The sequence below is a fragment of the Miniopterus schreibersii genome, assembly GCF_964146895.1.
Source record: "Miniopterus schreibersii genome assembly, chromosome: 7".
NCBI classification, from domain to species: Eukaryota; Metazoa; Chordata; class Mammalia; order Chiroptera; family Miniopteridae; genus Miniopterus; species Miniopterus schreibersii.
Window position 1 is genome coordinate 30,282,396 of NC_138108.1, and position 20,999 is coordinate 30,303,394.

Here is a 20,999-nt window from a genome sequence, read left to right on the forward strand (position 1 = left end):
CCGAGTAGGGAGTCGGGTGTGGAGCTCGGATGCAAGGTGTGGACAAGATACACATATAGAAGCCTTCCACATCTAGAAGGAAATTGGGAAGTTGTGGGTGAGGGCATCACAGGACAGCGTGAGAAGTGTAGGTAAAGCCGGCCAAGATCCACACCCTGACAGCGCTTAACACTGCCCGACAGCTGGTAGTACAGGTGAAGCAGAGATGGAGAGAAAGTGCCAGAGAGGTAGGAAGAAGCATAGAGGACGCGTCTCCTTGTGGCCAAGAAAGAAGTGTGAAACAATGCAGGTGTCCACAGTGCAGAAGGTTTCTGAACATTCAAGTAGGTGAGGACAAGAAAAGCATCCCCTGGGGTTGGCTACGGGGGGGGGGGGGGACACGGACACAGATGCTGAGTTTCTAGAATGACAGTGCCCCACTCGTGTCCTTAGCTTCAGGTTCTCAGATGTGGGGGTAACAGAGATCTCCAGGTCTGGGCCGCTGCAAACACAGAACTTCCTTTTCCGTTGCTCTCTAGAATGTGTAAACAGAATTGTCAGTCCGCCAAGTTGCAACGCGGAGCTGAGCCAGCCGCGCGTCACTCAGGAGGGGGCCCTGCCCCCGGGCTACGGAAGGACGCAGCGGATTGGCTGACGGGCGGCCCCGGAGGGGAGGCAGCGCGCCTGTGGAACAGCCGCGCCCCATTGGCTGAGCGCGGAGCCCCGGTGATTGGTGGAGGCGAAGGAGGCGGGGCGGTCGTACTGCCTTTTCTGGCCGCCGGTACTTTCGTTTTCCTGCGCCGAGGCTCCGGAGAGGTCCCGCCTCACCGGAAACCGCACCGACCAGACCCCGGACCCAGCGGAGGGGACCGGGCGCCCCCGGGAGAGGCCGCACCGCCGCGCCTTCGCGCGTCCCCGTTTTCCCAGCGCGCAGAGTGAGTGACGAGAGGCTCCGGGCGCCGGGGGGAGGTGCGGCCGCCGCGGCGTCCAGGCGGGGCGCGGGGCGCGGGGCGCCCGCGGGGAAGCCGCCCGCAGAGCGCGGCGCGGAGCGTCCCAGGCGCTGCTCTCGGCGGTGGCACGGTTGCCCCCCGGTGGTGCTCTGGCGGGGAAAGTGTCTGTGAAATACAGTTGTCCCCCAGAGAACACTGCATCTCTGCCCTCCCGATTCCCTCTTTCCTGCCCCTTTCCACCGCTCTCACGGTCCTGACTTGGGCAGGAAGTTTGGATCTGCCGAGCCCGCCGCTGGAGAGCTTTCTGGGTGAGAAGCGCGCCTCCTGCGCTTGCCGCGTGTGCCCTGCTGCTCCGGCGGAGTCCCCAGCCCTCGCTGGGGCGTGAGGCGTAGGTTAGAAAGTGCTCATGGAGATGAATGAATGATTACATGACTCGGGAACGGAATGTCTTCCTACAGTATAAAAGTGGTATTTCCTTCCTGCAAACCCCCAAAGAATACAATTAGTCTTAATTAAACTGTTCTGACTGGTCCTGGAGAGTTTGGGGGTAGATACGTAGGTGTGTGGCTGATTGTGCTTTGAATGTTGTTTGCATAGGTTGGAGAGGTGGTGGTTTTTCTGGGATGGAAATAAGACTTGAGCCTCCAGCATAAGCCAGTATGCAACCGTTGCTTCATAAGGATGCAGGACTTAAACTTGTTGGACGGTAATAGGGTTTGCCCTTTTCTTTCTATTGCAATCTGAAGTATACTAGATTTTCAGTTCAACAAACTATTATTGAGTACATGTGCAGGATGCTGTGCAAGGAACAGAGGATTTTTTTTTAAAGGCATGGTCCCTGAAGCTCTGGAGCTTACATCGTGCAGGCGAGAAAACACAGAGCTTTTAAAAGGAAGACAGACTGACGCTCTCATAGAGAAACAAAATACAATGAGGTACAAGTCAAAGAAAGGTAAATTGTGGCTGGGTGAGACTCAGGCAGCTTTATGAAAGAAGGGGTATTTGTACCTACCTTTGAATACTGGTAGGATTTAGAGAGGCAGACATTTGTGGGGAGACTGTTTTCAAGGTGAGTAATAGCTGGAGCAAAGCAGAAATGTTGGGCATAGCCAAAAACCCAGAGAGAATTTGGTGACTGGGTTGCTTTGTTAATAGATGAAAATAAGGTCCAGGTGGAAATCAGCGTAAGAATGGGCAGACTGTAGCAATTTTGAGCGTGAGTGATGTCCAGCCTGCCTGCGCACCTGCCGCAGAAGGCTGGGTTGGGAAGAGTGTTGGAGGCAGGGAGGTAGGAGGTCATGGGACTAGAGAGGAAGGAGTCCGCCTGAAAGTTGGGATTTTTGAGCCAGGTAATTGGGGCACAGTCGTGCCAATCCCTCTGTTAGTAACATGTTTTGTAAGAAGATAAGATGGATTCTGGTTTTGTTAGTGTGAATTTATTGACTGCCTGCTCTGTTCCAGGTAGTGCCTCTGTACTGGTTCATCCATTCTTAACCACCATCCTAGTGATAGGCAAGTGAGTTAGTTGCCTGAGGTCACTTGCCTGACAAGAGCTATTGCAGCCTCCGCTGGCATACACTCTGCCAGCACATTTATTTTAGGCACATCCTTATTAGACACCTAACAGGGAAGGAGAGAACCACAAATTTGGAGTCTTCTGCTCAGGTACAATAAATTTGAAGTGAAAAGCAAATTGCTACAGAAGGTGCGCCAAAAGAGTGGGTTTGGGTCCGTTTCTACTGGTGTTCGTGATGTTAACTAGCTTTGTATTCCCACCATGTCCTTATCTCCCTTTGGAAGGAAATTTGTGGAGTAGATGTGACTTTATGCCCACACACATTTGCTCGCCAGTAAGTGTGCATACATTCTTCCAGTCCCTGCTTGAAAATCCAGACCCCTTCCTCAGAGGCCTGATAGGAATAGCCACTGTGAATGTTGTCAGGCGTGCCTGGTGTAAATCCTAAATTACACCATGGTGATGGGAGGCTCTTCATTTTCCTAATGGATGTTAGGACTTCCTTAAATTAGGTTTTTGTTTTAATTTTTAATCTTTAGAATTGCTATGTAAAAATGGACTTTCAGTTATCCAAAGAGATAGTATTACTTTATTCTTTCCAATTATATTTAATGATGTTATTTCAACCTTTAATTTGTTACTGAGATTTAAGATTTTTTGTGCCAGATTTATTGTTTGCAGTTGGCAAGAAGAAAATATCTTTTAAAAGCTACATAACAAAAGTAATTCATTTTACCCTTTGCATCATAAAATATGAAATACTAGTTTAAAATCTTTGACTTAAATGTACTGTAATTTGTAAGAGCAGTTTGGGGAGAGTTCTTATGATTTGTCCTAACGTAAGTATAAGTGTGTTTTCCATTTATTTGTTTGATAAAAGTACAGATTTATTTAAAAGGCATGTTTATTGAACACGTATGTACTCAGCACTACTCTGGAGATATAGCAGCGAACAAAATCTCCCGAAAATCCTTTTCTTCATTCATGTGAGGAAAACAGACAGTACTCAAAATAAAAGAAGCATAATGCTAAATCCGTGTTCCTTGGAGCGGTGGACTTCCATTCATGATCTAATTTCTGTTTTCCTTTAGCATGTCGCAGTGGTATGAGCTTCAGCAGCTTGACTCCAAATTCCTGGAGCAGGTTCACCAGCTCTATGATGACAGTTTTCCCATGGAAATCAGACAGTACCTGGCACAGTGGCTAGAAAAGCAAGACTGGTAAGGAAAACTCACTTGACTGAGAAGGAACTTTTTCTGTGCTTTTAAAATAACTTGTTGATCAAGTGACTTAGAGCCACGTTGACTAGTAGATGAATCTCATCAGTGGCCTTTGGGATTATCTGTTACAGAAAAGAATATTAATTTGAAAAATGGCATGTGTCTCTACAACGCTAAATACATTAGTCACTGAATACTTTTATGTAGTTTTGTCAATTTAATTATGATACATATTCCTAAATGCTTGGATAACGTAGATAATGTGACACTAAGTATTTCCCAAGTTAGGATACAGATCATAGAAAGAAATTAAAGCTAAGTTATGGTAAAATATTGATTAGAAATATGAAGAGGTGCCCTAGCCAGTTTGCTCCGTGGTTAGAGCATCGGCTTATGGACTGAAGGGTCCCAGGTTCTATTCCGGCCAAGGGCACATATCTTGGTGGCAAGCTGGATCCCCTGCCCCAGTTGGGGTACACGCGGAGGCAACCAATCGATGTGTCTCTTTCACATCAATGTTTCTCTCTCTCTCTCCCCTTTCCACTCTGTCTGAAAAAGCAATGGAAAAATACATATATATGAAGAGGTAATAACATTCAGGGGATGATAAAACTGATGTATGTTCTATTTTAAAATTTATCGTTTGCTAATTGCAAATACTTTTAATGTTCTGAACGTATCTGACATAGAAAATAAAATCCCCTGTTCACTTTTCCCTTCCATAGATAATCACCATTAACAGTTTTGTGCAGTCTTTCAGTTCTAGAATTTTTCATGCTAACTGTATATACTAGATATATTGTACAAAGTGCTGCTAAAGCAGTGTCAGTTTCAAAAGAAGGAAATAAAACATAAGGAAACACTTAAAATCATTTTTAATAATTTCAGCATGGAAAGCAATGATTATTTTGTCTCTTTAAAATAGTACCTAAATGAAATGTGTAAATTTTAAATCTAGGGAGCATGCTGCCAATGATGTCTCCTTTGCCACCATCCGTTTTCATGACCTCCTATCACAGCTGGATGATCAGTACAGTCGCTTTTCTTTGGAAAATAATTTTTTGTTGCAGCATAACATAAGGAAAAGCAAGCGTAATCTTCAGGTATGACCTGGCTTTTGTGTTTTAGTTGGAATGTTCCCATGTTTACGTAAGAGAGCACCCACTCACTGGTATTTAGAAAAGTTAGAGAGACTGTAAGTAAAATTCCTTTGTGTGGCTAAAATTTTATAGCATAAGTAAAATAAAATGTCAGTTAATTTTGTAAACATATAAGGAATTTTTAGGTTTAAGTGTATCACTTGTTAGGCATCAGTAATTCTGAGAAAAATGTAATGCTAGAGCCTTGTTTTACTGTAAGTTGTTGATACTTAAACCAAAGAAAAAGGGTTACATTTTAAGAGCAGTGAGCTGTGGTAACATGTTAAAGCTCAGAGGAACTTGAGTGATGAGTCCAGTCTAAGTCCTTGGTATACAGATGGAGAATAAGTCCAGAAAGGGCTGACTTCCCTAATGCCCAATAGTGCGCTGGCGAACTGGAACGAGACCCCTCCTTGCCTTGCTTCTGGTGCAGTTGCCATGCAAGGGAAAGTCAGAGGGAGTTCCAGGCAGGAGAGAATGTGCTACAAAGTTTTGGAATTACTTCAAAAGTGCTACCAGCATTCCTTGCCTGGCTACCATATTTATTTCTGTATTAATGGAACTTTCCTATTTTAACAGAGGTGAGCACTGGTGTTTTCTTGTTTCATACACACAACCAAACTATTCAACTTAGGTAATTAGAAGCTTGTTTTTTTTTCTTTCGGAATGTATCTAGGGTTTTATAATGAATGGGGAAGTCAGATTAACTTTACAAAAATTTGTTCTCTAATAGACCTTGCTTGAATATTCCTGTTATAAAAAACCATGATTGCCAGTATTTTGCAAACTAGTTTTGACAAGGAAGCAGAAAAACAGAGAATGTGTTTGGTTTAATTCAAAGCAGGGACCATCAGTTAAATTGAGGAATATCATGGATAATTTTTGTATCATTTGTATTGTCTCAGGATCCTAACAAAATATAATTGGGCTTAAGAACAATAGAAATCAAAGAAAAAATATTATAGGAGCCATGTATAAAAATACTTATTTTTTTAATCAAGAAGTAATTGAGATACCTGCCCTTATTTGGAAAGTTATAGCAGTTGCCATAATTTGTGAAAAGAGTATTTTGATTTTACCAAAAATAACTTAAGTAGAATTTAATAAATGCAGGATGAAGTTTCTCAGTGAATATGAACAGGTTCATCTCAATTCATAAAACACAATGGTTTAAACATTCTGATATTTAATTTATTTTTGTTCTAACAATCATATATAGGATAATTTTCAGGAAGACCCAATACAGATGTCTATGATCATCTATAACTGTCTGAAGGAGGAAAGAAAAATTCTGGAAAATGCCCAGAGATTCAATCAGGTACGTTTTTTCCTAATTGAACACTAAAGATAATAATAAGATAAAAATTTATTTATTTATCCAACGAATATTGTTGAGGTCCTGTTCAAGGCAGTGGTGAGTAGTCCTCTAATTTTATGCCCCAAGAATTGGGGAAAATCAGAAATAGAGATTTTATAGCCCCAGGCTTCATGAAAGGAGCCTGATCTAGTGGAAGTCAGTCTGATGGAGAGAGGCAACAAATAAGCACAATTCTTTCAGACAGTAGCAATTGCTGTGAAGATAACAAAGTAGGATACTGTGTAGACAGTAATGGAGTGTCTGAAAGATGGGGTTGTTTCTTTAGATCAGGGTCAGGAAACTTGCTCGGTGCTGCGGCAGGAAAGGAGGCAAGCAGACGGTTAGTGGGCTCTTGCCGCAGACCAAGGGTGGGAGGTGGAGTGCACGCTGTAGCGGTGGGCAGCAGTGGACAGAGTCAGGTTATGTTGTGGACACGGTACCAACAGGCTTATCATGAAGGATCAGATGTGGTAGTAAGGTAGTGAAAGATCAGGATGACTGATTTGTATGTAACATGCGTCACTGAGAGCTACTGTTTACCGAGCTTGGGAAGACAGGGAAAAGAGAGAGGTGGGGTTTGTGAGGGCACAGTAGATTTTTAGAGAAGAACAGGTTGATGGGACAGTCAAGAGCTTTGTTTTAACTAGAATTGTGGTACCTGTTAAATTTCTAAGACATCCAAACAGTGAATGAGACAGAGTTGTATTAGCGCAAGATTTTTTATCATGATTTTGTTAAATCTACAAACCTTGGTGATCAGGATCCAGCAGTTTCTTGAAGTTGCCATGGCATTTATTCATTCCCTTCTTGCATGTTTGGGTGGTGGGAAAAACCCAGCAGGCAGACAGTTGTGAAACCATTTCAGTGTGGGTTGTTCTGGCTGAGACAGTTCCCGCATGAGGGGAGAATGCTGAGTGCACAGTGGAGTGTGTCTCGTGTGCTTTCTCTAACAAGAGACTGGCAAAGTGAACTGTGAGGTGGTGGGAGAAAGAGAGAGAGAATTTAAGTAGTGGCAGCGAAAGCTGTTCTCCGTGTACTTCCTGAGCTGTTGCCCCATCCTGCGAATCTGCCTCTGCGGGCGTTTTCTCCGTTTCCCTGTCACGCTGAATGCGCCTTGCTGCACTAAGCATTTAGAGATATGTATTATTTGTTCTAAACTCAAACTGACTAGGCCAACTGTTACCCAGTCTAGTGAACAAAAGTGTGTATCAGTGTTGGAGGAAAACCTGGCTGTATTGTCTTCTCTGAGAAAGTTACACCTGCTTGGCACGGACCTGGGAGATTTATAGCAGGACACTATTATGTGGGATTTTCCTCTTAATAGCAGAGTGTGATGGGACATTCCTGTATCTCAAATAGACTTGAGAGGACAACCGAAAATAGAGACGGGCAGAAGAACAGACTGTCTACCTTGACACCCAAGTGTTTCCTCGTATTTGGTCCCAAGGCCCAGAGTTGGCATCGAGAGGCAGAGTAGATAGTTTCTCCTCTCCCAGATCAACCCCATCTCCTGGGTATGCTTTGGGTCTTGAAGGCCTGTCAGCTTTTGAGCTCCCCTTTACAAATGTAGGTAACCTGGGGGGAGGTTCACTTTAAACCTCTTGGAGGACACGCGAGTTATCAATGAACGCGTTTGAGGAAGTTTAGTTGACTGCCCAGCTGAAAGCAAGAGAAGCAGAGCCTTCTTGGGGTCTGAGGGAAGGTCCTGGATGTCTGGGGATATCTGGGAAATGGAAAAAGCACAGTAGATGCCTCCTTTCCAAAGTAATCCAACTGACTACTGGCTGGGAAATTTAGAATTATTTCTTCCCCATTTCCCCTCTTGTTGAGGTAACTGCGTTTTAACAGTACATCTTCTATCTTCTATTTTTACTGATACATGTATGTGTGGAATAATGTGATGTATTTTTCTCAAAATAATCCAGTTGAGGGGGAGTGAGAGGAGTAGGGAGATTTTAGCTGAAACAATAGTGTCCATGAATTGATATTATTAAAACTACGTGACAGTACATAGGGATTCAACAAATTCAGGTGAAAATATGCAAAATTCAGAACCAGTTTAGCATTTAAAGGACACAGAATTGTATTGAAATGTTGGGATAGGAAATACTGTTTCCATTATGTTTTGTTTTAATAGAAGAGCTTTTGGAAAATACTTTTAAGACAATACAGGGGTGGGCAAAAGTAGGTTTACAGTTATGCATATGGGAAACACATCTTATTCCCATATTATTATTTATTTATTAATCTATTATTTATTATTATTAACCTACTTTGCCCACCCCTGTATTATGTTATACACAGATGCTTCTTAGTAGCCTATAAATGTTTTGTCTGCTGACATTATAGCACACTAAGGGTTTTTTCTTTCTCTTTCTTGTGCTGAACATGTTAACTCTATGGAATGGACAGGATTTAGGTCCATAGGGTTCACCACCACAGGTGGTGGTCAGTTCTTTTAGGTTGGAGGGAAGGACATGACATGGATCTAGGCTTCCCTTTGCTATTCCATCTTCATGGTCTTGAGTAATAGTAGAGTTGCCGTATGCTGAGTGCTTATCTTTCAGGCCCTGTGCTAAGTACTTTATAAACTTTATTTCATTTGAGTGAATGTTTTCAAAACTATTGTTGAAGGTAGGCATTCTTATTTCCATTTTACAGATGAGAAAGCCAGGGTTTAGAGGTCAAGTACTTTGCTCAAGAACACAAAACTAATTCAGTTTGGAATTTAAACCTAGAATTGTCTGACTCTAAAAGCAGTTCATTAAAGAGGTCACTTAATCTCTCTTCAGTTTTCTGATCTGTGAGATGGGATAGGAGGGCATTCTGACTGGGACTCCTATACCCGTTAGGTGCCTGTCACACATCCCCTTACTCAGGGAGCTGCTCATTCCGGTAAGAGAACAGCCTCCCTGAGTAGAAGATTTTTCTTTTGTCTTGGGTGTGTAAGGAACCAAGTTCTAATCAAAACCCTCCAAACATAGGTCTCTAGAGGTGTGAGTGTGACATGAGAAAATAGGAGTCGGCGAATGCAGAGGTCCCTTCCAACTTTAACATTTGATGTTTCTGTGGTTTCCTGATGTTTCCTGGTTTGTCAGAAAGTTAAAAAGTTAAAGACTCATCCTGGAAGTAGTATTAGAGTCAAAAGTATAGAGTGGTCATAGTGATGTTATTATTTTGTTAAGCACGTGATGGTAAGCTCCCAGTTAGGCAGCCATGACTGTCTGCACCCCTGCTCACTAAGTTAACCTGTGATCGCTTAGGGAGGAGGGCGAGGAAGGCAGGGCCCTCCCAGGGGTGAAGTGTCCCAGCTGTTGGCAGAGCCCAAGGACCCGGCGCCATGTCCAGCTGGCTTAGAAACAGACGGCATCAAAGATTTCCCTGCAGGGGCAGGAAGCCTTATGAAGCTGCTCAAGATGACGGCTCATTCTGAGCAGCGAGAGCGGCCCCGTTTATCACTTAGTGACGTGGCACCTGGGCATGTCAGTTGTTTTCATGTATTTCTAACATACACTTTACACTGATATAATGCATGCGATTTGAATTTCTGCTGCTGCAGGGTATATAAAATGAAGGAAAACTTAAAAATGTTTTCTATAAACAAAGTGACTCTGATTACCTAAACCTAATAAAGATAGAACAAGAAAGAAAATTATAGACCTATTTCACTTATGAATATCAATGTAAAAATCCTAAATAAAATACTAGGAATCAGAATTAAATACTACTTTAAGAAAATAATACATCATGACCAAGTATAATTGATTCTATAATGCAAGGGTAGGTTGTAACTGGGTAATCCATTAATGTAATTCATTATATAAATAGATATAAAGAGAAGAAGCATATGTTTATCTCCATAGATGCTGAAAAGATCTGACAAAATCCAACACCCATCTCTGATTAAAAAATTCAATAAAATAGGAATTGATGGATACCCTTTTTAACATAGTAAAATATACATATCTCAGTTTTAGAGGTAGTATCGTACTCAGTTGGGAAAACATCAGTAAGTCAGACCATTGCAAGGATGTCCCCGATTGCCACTGCTATTTAGCATTATATTGGTGGTATTGGCCAATGCAGTTAGACAAAAGAAAACCGTTAGAGGAATTAAGAGCGTCATAAACATATTGGCTCTTCCTGAATTAATTCATAATTTTAATATGACCCCAATAAAAATAACAAGTTGTTTTCTGGAGTTATACAAATTGATTCTGAAATTCATATGAAAAATAAACATGCAAAAATAACAAGGAAACTTGTGAAAAAGTAGAGCAATGAAATGGGGCCACCCCTGCTAGATATACTATAAACCTTCCATAATTAAACATTGGTCAGGAGTTCAGGCTTATGAAGAAAAAGATCAGTGGCAAAGAAGAGAAAACCCAGGTGCATATGGAAATTGATATGATAAAGGTGGAAACTCAAGAGCACTGGGGGAAATAGGAACTTTTCATTAAATGTTAAGGCAAATGGATAGCCAATTGGAAAAAGTTAAAACTGGACTATATTTCACATTAAACATAATAAATTTTAGGCTGGCCATGGCTCAGCGGTTGAGCCTAGGCCTAGAATCCAGGAGATCGCAGTTTGATCCCCGGTCAAGGCACATGGCCAGGGGGTGGGCTCCATCCCCAGTCGGTCGGGGTTGTGCAGGATGATCAGTGACGACTCTCTCATCATTGATGTTTCTATCTGTCTCTCTCCCTTTCCCTTCAATCAATAAAGATTTTTTTTTTTTAAAAAGAATAAATTTTAGCTGTATCAGATATCTAAATGTAAAAACAAGGAAACCAAGTGCTAGGGAAAAAAATGAGTGAACTCTTTTAGTCTGTCAATAGAGAAAGGCTTTCTAATATGAAGGAAAGTCCAGGTATAAAAGAGAAAAGACTGATAAATCTGAATGTATCAGAATGCCCACATAGAATCTGTGTTGGGCAGTAAGTAAGATAGGTTGATGGGCACAGTTTTTGCCAAGGGGGGGTTTAACTCTAAACAAAAATAGAATCTTTCTGGAGTCTAATCTCTGTGAGAACAGGGTCTGTCTTGTTTTCCGCTCTACTGCCTGGGCCTGGAACATTGCCTGAGCTGACTTAGTACCTCGTCAGTGTATGCTGCATGAATAAATCAGAGAACACCATGTGTAATCAGCAAAGGCACTGCTGCGTCTGAGTCTCTCGGTTAGCAAGGCTGAAGACTAAACACTCCCAGTGAGTCTGGGCTGATAGTCATTACTTTAGCAGATACTGAAGTCCTTAACAACAGGACTGTTATGCCTCTGAATTGCCTGGGGTCTTGTCAAAATGGGGTTTCTGATTCAGTAATCAGATTAGGACCCAGGATTCTGCATTTCCAACAAGCTCTGAGGTGGTAATATGCTGCTAGTCTGGGGACCACACTCTGAATCGCAAGGCTGTAAGACAAGTACAGGGTTAATAAAAAAGAATCTTGTCTACAGAATTTGAGAAACCCTGAAATAAATTCCTGTGTGGCACCATGCAACTGTATGAATTAATGGGAAATTTCAGAAATGCTGTTTATTTTTGGAATGAACTGAGCCTAGTCTTTCTGTAGCATAAACAGTTTGCCAGCATTTTCCAGGGCCTTGGGAACTGAGCTATGTCTTACAGATACTCATGTGGGAAGCCTGTGTAAGGAAGTTTTGGGAGGTCTCGGAGGTAATGGAGGGCACAGGGTATATAGACTTGACTTTGGAGTGTAACCAGCAGGTAAATATGCCCAGTGAAAAGGTGACTATTGACCATGCACCTCCCATTACAGGCTCAGTCGGGGAATATTCAGAACACTGTGATGTTAGACAAACAGAAGGAGCTTGACAGCAGAGTCAGAAATGTGAAGGACAAAGTGATGGTGAGTACTGAGTAAATAGATACATTTATTCTGTGACTTTTTGTACAGGATAAAAGGTTTCAGTTGCTCCAGTGTGAACATAGTAACTGATTTCAGTCCTTTAAATAGTTGAGAAGAGTTTAGCTGAAGTTCCAAACCTTAAGTAAACAAGTTGGTGAAACCAATGGGTAGACTCTTATAACTTCCTGTTGTAACTTCCAGACATTGAGCTTCTCTTTTTTTTCTCCCATGTAGTATCATGTTGTAACTGTTGACTTTGCCCCATCACCCAATAAACTAGATGTTGCTGCTCTAAATAGCCTTTTAAGTCTGGGCCTCAAACTGGAGTGTTCCTGGGGTTACACAGAGCCCCAGGATAAGCATGGTCTGTCCTCCTCAAACACCTTTTTTATTCCAAAACTTGGAAGTGGAACAAAAAATCTCATTAAAGAAATTCTGATTCATTTCCAGTTAGAATAAAATGGCCACAATAATTTTAACAGAAACTTGCAAGACCATTTGTGGAAGCAGAGGGCTGCTTCAGAAGCGCCTTTGGTGGGATTTGTTCACTCCCCTCTACTGTTAGGGCTATTTTGAGGGGAAAGATGAAGGTAACCTGCTTTACACCAGGCTTGTATCTGTGGGAAAGGCCAACTGGATGAGGGGTGTGATCTCCTGTGGTCTCGGACACACCGCATGGCCTTAACTTGGTGCTTCAGACGGCGTCCTTCCAAACTCCAGATTCTTTGGAACAACTTTATCCTGCAGCCTTCTAGAGAACCACTTCATTAAAGTAGAAATCAGTGGGTCGAGTCCAGAAAGAGCCATATAGTTTTTTTTCTAAATAAAGTTATTATATTCTTATTAATGAAATATAAGTTATTTAATGTCTATGACTCAGATTTTGCAAGTCTAGTCCATCTTTGAGAGAGCAGGATTATTACCATGGCTCTCTGGGTCTTATGGAAGCAATGATCTGTTTCTTAACATCCATAGAAGCTGGTCAGTAGCAAACCTATTTATGTCTTTATTGTAGTGCATAGAGCATGAAATCAAGACCCTAGAAGATTTACAAGATGAGTATGACTTTAAATGCAAAACCTCCCAGAACAGAGGTAAGTTAATGTTCAAAGCAGTGCTCTTTGGCTGTAATTCTTTCTGTCTACATTAGATAATGAAAACCAATACTCCTTCATATTTGCCAAGTATTTTGATACTGAATTGCTAGTCTTGGCTTCTTACTGGCCCAGAGTTTCTTAACCTCATTGCTGTTGACATTTTGGGTCAGATAATTCATTGTGCAGGGCTGTCCTGTGCACTGTAGTCTGTTTAGCAGCATCTCTGACTTCTGTCCACCAGGTGGCAGTAGAACTACCCCTTAATCCCTGGCGGTGCCCTTAGTGACACTGGTGTCTAGCCCAACTATTGACTGAGACTGATAGGAATATGGCGTTCTCATGCCCTAATGCCTAAGCAGTTTCAAACATTGCAGCTCCATGTGTATATTCTGCAGAATACATTCCTCGTTTTTCCATGTTTTAAAGCAGTTTAGCTCTATTTTGTTGTTGCTTGCTTTTAATGATTACAGCAACTGAAGATGACCCACAAGTGTGCATTGTGTAGAACATGTAGGGTACTGCTATAACCCTAGCAGTCATTTGGAGGATAGTTTGGTTAATACAGGAGAGTAAAGCGGGGAGTAAATGTTGCTGGAAGGAGACTTGACTTAAGGTGGTGGTGAACACACAATACAATATATAGATAATGTGTTATAGAATTGTACACCTGAAACCTATATAATTTTTTTAACTAATGTCACCCAGATACATTCAATAAAAATATTGGAGAGATTATTAGTATGATTTGGGTAAAAACTATGAGAGTGGAACCTCAACTACTGTTATTTCCTAATCATCTACTTTTTTTTTCAAAGCTACAGATTTGCTTTGCTTTTTTACCTGAAATTTTGAATTTTGCCCCTTAGATTCATTTAGCTCATATTTTGACAATCACTTTAGAACCAAAGAGTACTGTTTCCAGTTTACATGGGCCATTAAAAATAAGTACTTTGTTTTAGTGCGTCCAGTTTTTATACATATGACATTTTTCTTGTTTTGTTCAAGAAAGATGGAAGAAGAGCCAACTTTTACCCATTACCAGATAGCATTTAGATCATACTTCTCCTAAGTGCATGCGAATTTTTCACTTTCTTATTTATCTGTTATCTCTCCCAATTCATAGAACATGAAACCAATGGTGTGGCGAAGAGTGATCAGAAGCAAGAACAAATGTTACTCCAGAAGATGTATTTAATGCTTGACCATAAGAGAAAGGTAGTGATTCACTTTCCAGAAAAATGTGTTGCTTTTGTCACAGACTATAAATAATGAACGTAAGTTTAGAATAGAGGCAAAATTACTTTTATAACCACTTGACTTAGAGCCACAGTTAAGACAAAAGGATATTTGCTTTGCTTTAAATATATATTTTAAAATTCAGTGATTAAAGGTAAATTTATTTCACTTTGTTTCTTCCTTTCCCTTTAGGAAGTAGTTCACAAAATAATAGAATTGTTGAATGTCACCGAGCTTACCCAGAAAGCCCTGATTAATGACGAACTGGTGGAATGGAAGCGGAGACAGCAGAGTGCCTGTATTGGGGGACCCCCCAACGCTTGCCTTGATCAGCTGCAGAACTGGTAAGGTTCTGCAAAGCAGAAACACGGCAGCTGACTGGCTAACCATATACACTCATAAGGTGCACATTTGAGCTGCATTAGCTGAATGTACCTGTCGGAACTTTGCCTTAGAGTTTGACGTAGTCCAGCTCCTCCTCTCCCTGGAAACACTCACTTGGAAAGCTCAGCTTTGTCCCTGCCTTTGGTTCTGTCTAGCCATGTTCTGCTTGATTGGGGGCATTCCTCTCCCTGCTCTACCTGTGCCAAGGAGTATGTCATTTGTGCCAAAACACCAGTGACATGGTTGTCACATAACACACTGAACAACTTCAGTCCTAAATTTTTATTAAAAACAAAATAGCTTGAGGTATTTTCCAGGACTACATGAAATAAGTTTGTGGTGGGCCATGTATTAGTCACCCATCCAGTAAATGCTGTGTGCCAGGCCCTAGGCTAGGACCTAGGGACACAAAGGTGAGTGCTTCTTGGTCCTTGCCAGTAAGGAGCTCTCGGTGTGGAGGCAGGAGGTAGACGGGATAATTCTGTGCAGTACAGTGTTGCCAGCGCTCTGACAAAGGTCTGTCCACAGTTCCCTGGAGGACGAATGAAGGAGTCGCCGAAAAAGGTTTCCAAGAGGAGTCGGACTTGCGCAGACCTTGAGAATGAGCAGGAGCACTTCGTGTCAACCTGGGAGGACAGCGTAGACAGGGCGCAGTGGTGAGGGGAGGCAGGGCACGAGAGGGCCTGCAGTACTGCGCTGCCGATGCCTGGAGAGTGGGGTGCGCGGGGGAAAGAATGAAATCAGAGCTGGCGAGAGGCTGGAGCCTGGTCGTGGAGGTTCTCACCCCATGCTGGGAATGGAACTTCATTCCATAGGCACTGGTAGGCCAGACAGGATTTTTCTGTCTCTGATTGTTGATTGAGTGAGGTCACTGGCAGCAGCCTGGGGGATAGAATAGAGACAGAAAGTCCAGCTGGGCTACAGTAAGCACAGTAGTGTAGTCCAAGGAGGGCTGCCAGAGCAGAGGGGATGGGAGAGGGGGAATCACAGTGGCTTTGAGGGGATGGTGGCCTGGAATAATTCCCAGGGGCCCAACTGCCAGAGATCTCATGAGTTGACTTTTTGGATTGCTATTTTGGAAAAAAAAAAAATCACAGTTCATATTCAGCCATGTATTTGTATTCTGTGAATTGCCTGTCCGTATCACAAATTTGTTGTGGGTCAGAACAGAGCTGCCCAGCCCAGTGTGCCCCATGTGCCTTGAGCAGTACTGACCCCCCAGCCCCTCAGGACACAGGGAGGCCCTGGGCTTTCTGAAGCCTCCTACTGGTCTCTTTAGGCCACAGGAGCCTCTTTAGAAGACACAAATGCCTTCCAGCATCCCCCACTGTGCTGTACAAGGACTATCATTTTCTCATGTGCCCATGCAAAACAAAATTGGGGAGCACTGGGTTCGAATCCCTCTGGAACTCTCTTTGCTTGGAATGGGATTCAGGGCATGAAACCACAGAGTGAAGGACATGCTTTTCATTGGGGAGATTTTCTTTCATCATTACTCCAGGCAAGTAAGACAACACTTTCACATCCTGACTTTGCTCAGAGGCCACATCACTGTTGGCAGTTTACTGTGAGGAGGGAGGAAGTGGAAGCAGTTGCTAGGTTCCCTCCTTGGTTTACATTTGAGTGTTTAGATTAAGCATATTATCTTCCATTTCAGTGAAACAAGAACCTATGTTCCCTTCTCTCCTCCTAACCTGGCCTCACAGCCCCTGTGCTTGCTTTCACAGCCTCTGGGCTGCTCTTTCCTCCTTTTCCTAATATAAAGTGTTTAGGGGCCTCATCACTGCCCTCCTCATCACCTCTGATGGCGTCTGCCAGTTCGTGTCCCCTACGTCTCCCCTTTGCCCTGTCCTTTCAAATTCATTTATCTTACAGGTCAGTAAGGAAATCACAGATCCCCCTAGAAGCTCCCACCCCTACCCATCTCTTGTTGTTTAGGTCCATCTCAGTAGCATGCAGGTGTTTTTGATCTGGGCTGTAATTGGTTAGCATGTTAGTTTTTTCTCCCCAAATAACAGCTGCCTAATACCAAGAGGAGCCTCTTCATCACTCCCTGCTATGTGTAGATAATGGATTACGTTGCCTGTAAAAACCACATGCTTGTTTCTGTGCTTCCCTTTAGTCCATGCTTCTGATTGAGACCCCTGTGTCTTGCACCTTCCCAGGTTCACCATAGTTGCAGAGAGTCTGCAGCAGGTTCGTCAGCAGCTTAAAAAGCTTGAGGAATTGGAACAGAAGTACACCTATGAACATGACCCCATCACGAAAAACAAGCAAGCATTATGGGATCGCACCTTCAGCCTTTTCCAGCAGCTCATTCAGAGGTAACTTGAGGGAGAGTGATTTGCACCTTCTGTAGTTACGTTACCCAGAGGAAAATTATATGGTAATTCAGATAATTAAGAAGAGTTTAATGGGATATGTAAACTTTTTTATGGCCAGTCAGCTCTTCCCGAATTCCTTGTTTATGCCAAGCGACCTTCATTTTGTGGCCACCTAGAGTGGGAACTAGTAAGTTTTACTCCTTCTGTGTCCCTCCATAGTCAGTCTGTGCTGAGACGGTGGCAACTAACCTCATGATATGTGTCCTCTCCCTCCATGGCCTCACCTCCTTTCAGGCTTTCTAATCCTCTCTCCTGAACTCTTGGATAGTAGCCTCCCACGTGGTCTCAGCTCCTTCCTCCCTAGTCCCTGTGACCTAGCGCAGAGTTCAGTCTGGCTATTTGTCACCTGCTAATCCAAGTGGAGTCCCTCAGCTGGACACTCATTCCCCAGCCTGGCCCTAAATGGCTACTGCAGACGTGGCTTCCGCACAGGCCCCCTGTCCAGGCAGCCTTGACCCCGTGCCCACCCTGTACACTCACTTCTTCATGCCTCTCCTAACAATACATCCACCTCAGAGCTTTCTTCTCTTGTACCTGTTTTCAGATTGTGTCATCATCCTGAAAGTTTCAGCTATAATTACTCCGATTTTGTTGTGTGCAAATTAGACTTGAGGATTTCTTTACTGGCTAGAAAATCTCATTTTGTCCAACTGCTAGAATCTTTCAAACTCTTTCTTAGCTTGTGCCCTATAATCCTCTTTCCTCTTTAGGGGAAATAATTTTTTGCTGACTCAACCTTAGTGGAAATGATAATTTATGCTTTACTGGGAATTTACAGCTCATTTGTGGTGGAGAGACAGCCTTGCATGCCAACTCATCCTCAGAGGCCATTGGTTCTGAAGACTGGGGTGCAGTTTACTGTGAAGTTGAGGTAAGAAAGAAAAGCTGCAGCCTCTCTGCTTCCTGCCATGAAGTTTGCACTGCTTTCCACAGCACTGTTATGGGGTACATTGTGGGGAGGAATTTTGCAGTAGGCATTTTATTATGAATTCTTATTTAGACTATCTAAGAGTCTGTCTTTTCTTTCCCAACTAGAACTGTAACAGATACATGTGTATACACATACACAAACTGCTGATTTTTCTCAGTTGTAAATGTAATGCATGTTCACTATAAAAGGAATTTAGACTTGCGTGTAATAGAATAAGAGTTCACAGCAGCTTCATTCCCTCTTGAGCATAAGCTCATGGCCTGAGCTTTATACGCCCCCAAAACTCTATGTTGTGTGCATGAATGTGCACATACATTTTCCTGGGGAGTGGGTTCATAGCTTTCCTCAGGTTTTCTTTTTTTTTCTTTTTCTTTTTTAAAAAAAGTATTCTTTTTTAAAAATATATCTATTGATTTCAGAGAGAGGAAAGGAGAGGGAGAGAGAGAGAGAAAGAAACATCAATGATAAAAGAGTCATAGATCGAGCCCGCAACCCGGGCATGTGCCCTCACCGGGAATCGAACCCTAATCTCCTGGATCCTAGGTCGATGCTTAACCTCTGAGCCACGCCCGGCCGGGCTCCTCAGGTTTTCTGTTATCTGTGATCTAAGTATCTGTAGACAACCGTGGTAAACGACCGGTGTCACTCCTCCTCGAGTTCTGTCCACGTTTGCATGTGAGTTAATACATGTGTGTGTTTATACACACACACAAATGTACATGACATGCAATAGTTTATTTTTAAGAACCAGGATTCTGCTAGTTATGTTGTCTTGCAGCCTGTTTTTCTCCTTGATAAACTAGAAATGTTTCCACGTGAGAACACGTGGTTTTACCTCCTGTTAAATGGCTGCATTCGTTTAACTGCTCCTGCACCAGTGAGCAGCTGGACTCTGAAGAGCGGCATTTGTCTTCCAATTTGGCCGTAGTCCCACTTTCTGGGATGCAGCTCAGTTAGGTCTGTAGATGCTGCTTTGTGGCCCCAGTTTTAGAGCACCACGCTCCAGCACCCTCGGGTCCTAGCCCTCACAGCCGGAAAGGGCACCAGAAATCTAATCCCCTTAATCCCATGCACCTGTTCCACTAAACGGAGCAGAGCAGAGGCTTAAGGGGCTCCTTCCCAAGGCCTCCAGCTAAGTAGAAGAGGCATGCCTGAGTCTCAGCCCAGGACTCCTAGTTTCCATTGTCCACATGGCCCCGGAATGATTATAGATGAGATCCTCATATTCCTGATTATGAGTGATAGTTCTTATTTTCTCCAAACAGGACAAATATTAGATACAAGTTTTAGTAAAAGTAATGTATCCTATATTTTACCCATATAATTGGCCCAAAATTTATCAAATTGGGGTTTGGTAAAACCCAGTGTGGGCAAGGCTGTGTAGGAAACAGGTACCTTCAGTAACATTTGGTGGGACTGTATTCAGTGCTGCTCTCTATCACAGTTTAATGTGACAGTTTTGCCCCTGCAGTTACACAGCTGGAAATTTTTCCTACAAATATACTTTTCAAAAATCCAAGTAGACATATAAGGATGTCAGTTCCATTTGTTTGTAATAACCAAAAACTGGAGAAGGTGGGGGTTATTGAAATGTTTATTGATAGGGAATTGGCATAATAAATTGTAATCGATAGTTTTTTTAAAGTAATAATGACTTTTATTTTTCTTTCCAGGCTGTTGGTGAAATTGCAAGAGCTGAATTATAATTTGAAAGTCAAAGTTTTATTTGATAAGTAAGAAATCTTTAATATTATCTAAGATGCATGTACTATTGAAATGCTGGTTTTGTTAACCAAACACAGACCGAAGCACCAGGCCATTTGTAAGGGATCCCAGCAGATTTTAATTGGTTGCTCCTGTTCTGGATCCTGGGTGCTTCCCTAGAACTGGTATTAACAAGCCCTGCCTTTTTAGACTATACAGAAACTAAAGAATGAGTGTGTTTTATGCATATGAACTTGTAAGGAGCTAATGTCAAAGCACCACCCCACCTCCTTGGTCAAACAGGAGGCTGCAGATCCCCTAGGCTGCCTCAGTTCCACAGTCAATCATGGCATTGTTTTTGGAATGAAGTTGACATCATTTTGAGAGGCCTCTATGGACTCTGCTGGATTCACCCTTGTCTCTTGTGGGCAGTAGGGACTCAGGAATGGGCAGGATCTCTCCCAGGGGTGTAAATGGAGCAGGCCTGTCCCATTTTGCCCTTAGTCCCTGGAATAGCACTGACCTAGCCACTTACATTAAGGCACGAGATGCCTTCCCCTCGTCCTGGATATATGTAATGCTTTTATTGGTGTGTATAACACACTGGTTTTGTAAGTTTTGAAACCATTTTTGATAATTCAAATAATTTTCCTCTGCCTTTTTGTCTCTTTCCACTCCTTTAACAATATTCTTCCTTATAGCACAGTTTGTGCCTTTTATCTTTCCCCCCATCATCTTTGTTTTCCCTGGGTATCAGCTTTTGCTGCATAAAAAATTGCCCCCAAATTTAGTGACTTAAAACTCAAAAACTTACAATGTATCATGTTTTCCTGAGGGTTATAGGTGGTCCTTCTGGTCTGGGCTGGCTTGGTTGTTGCTGGGTGGTCCAATGTGGCCTCATTACGTGTCAGGTCCAGCCTGGACAACTGGGCCCTTCGGCAGGCGCCTTAGAGCCTGGGCTTTCTCACATGGTGACCGCTTCTGAGCGGGTAAGAGCAGCAGCACGCTAGGCCTGCCCAGCTAGTCTTGGAACTTGTACAGCACCACTTCCATCTATTCCCTTGGTAAAAGCGAGTCAAAGTCACCTGAGATTCAGGGGACAAGGAAAATACATGCTGTCTTGAAGGAAGAGCCACAGAGATTCTGTGGCTGTTGCAGTTTACTACACTCCGCTTTAGCTCAATCTCTCTTTCAGTGTGTTTGTGCTCTTTTCTCTTTTCTCACTGTT

General features: G+C 42.7%; 1 protein-coding gene across 2 annotated transcripts in view; it reads left to right on the top strand.

Annotated features, from left to right (window-relative positions):
- The first annotated feature begins 717 nt into the window (after positions 1–717).
- The window catches only part of STAT1 (signal transducer and activator of transcription 1), a 38,393-nt gene continuing 18,111 nt past the window's right edge, over positions 718–20,999 (top strand). For both annotated transcript variants that reach the window (XM_081141900.1, XM_081141901.1), the window contains exons 1-11: positions 718–914; positions 3,537–3,665; positions 4,624–4,768; positions 6,024–6,122; positions 11,946–12,035; positions 13,051–13,129; positions 14,256–14,347; positions 14,561–14,712; positions 16,918–17,076; positions 17,915–18,007; positions 19,741–19,800. In XM_081141900.1, the coding sequence (XP_080998026.1) occupies positions 3,538–3,665; positions 4,624–4,768; positions 6,024–6,122; positions 11,946–12,035; positions 13,051–13,129; positions 14,256–14,347; positions 14,561–14,712; positions 16,918–17,076; positions 17,915–18,007; positions 19,741–19,800 (1,097 nt within the window). In that variant the 5' untranslated portion in view covers positions 718–914; position 3,537. The remainder of the gene's footprint in view (positions 915–3,536; positions 3,666–4,623; positions 4,769–6,023; positions 6,123–11,945; positions 12,036–13,050; positions 13,130–14,255; positions 14,348–14,560; positions 14,713–16,917; positions 17,077–17,914; positions 18,008–19,740; positions 19,801–20,999) is intronic.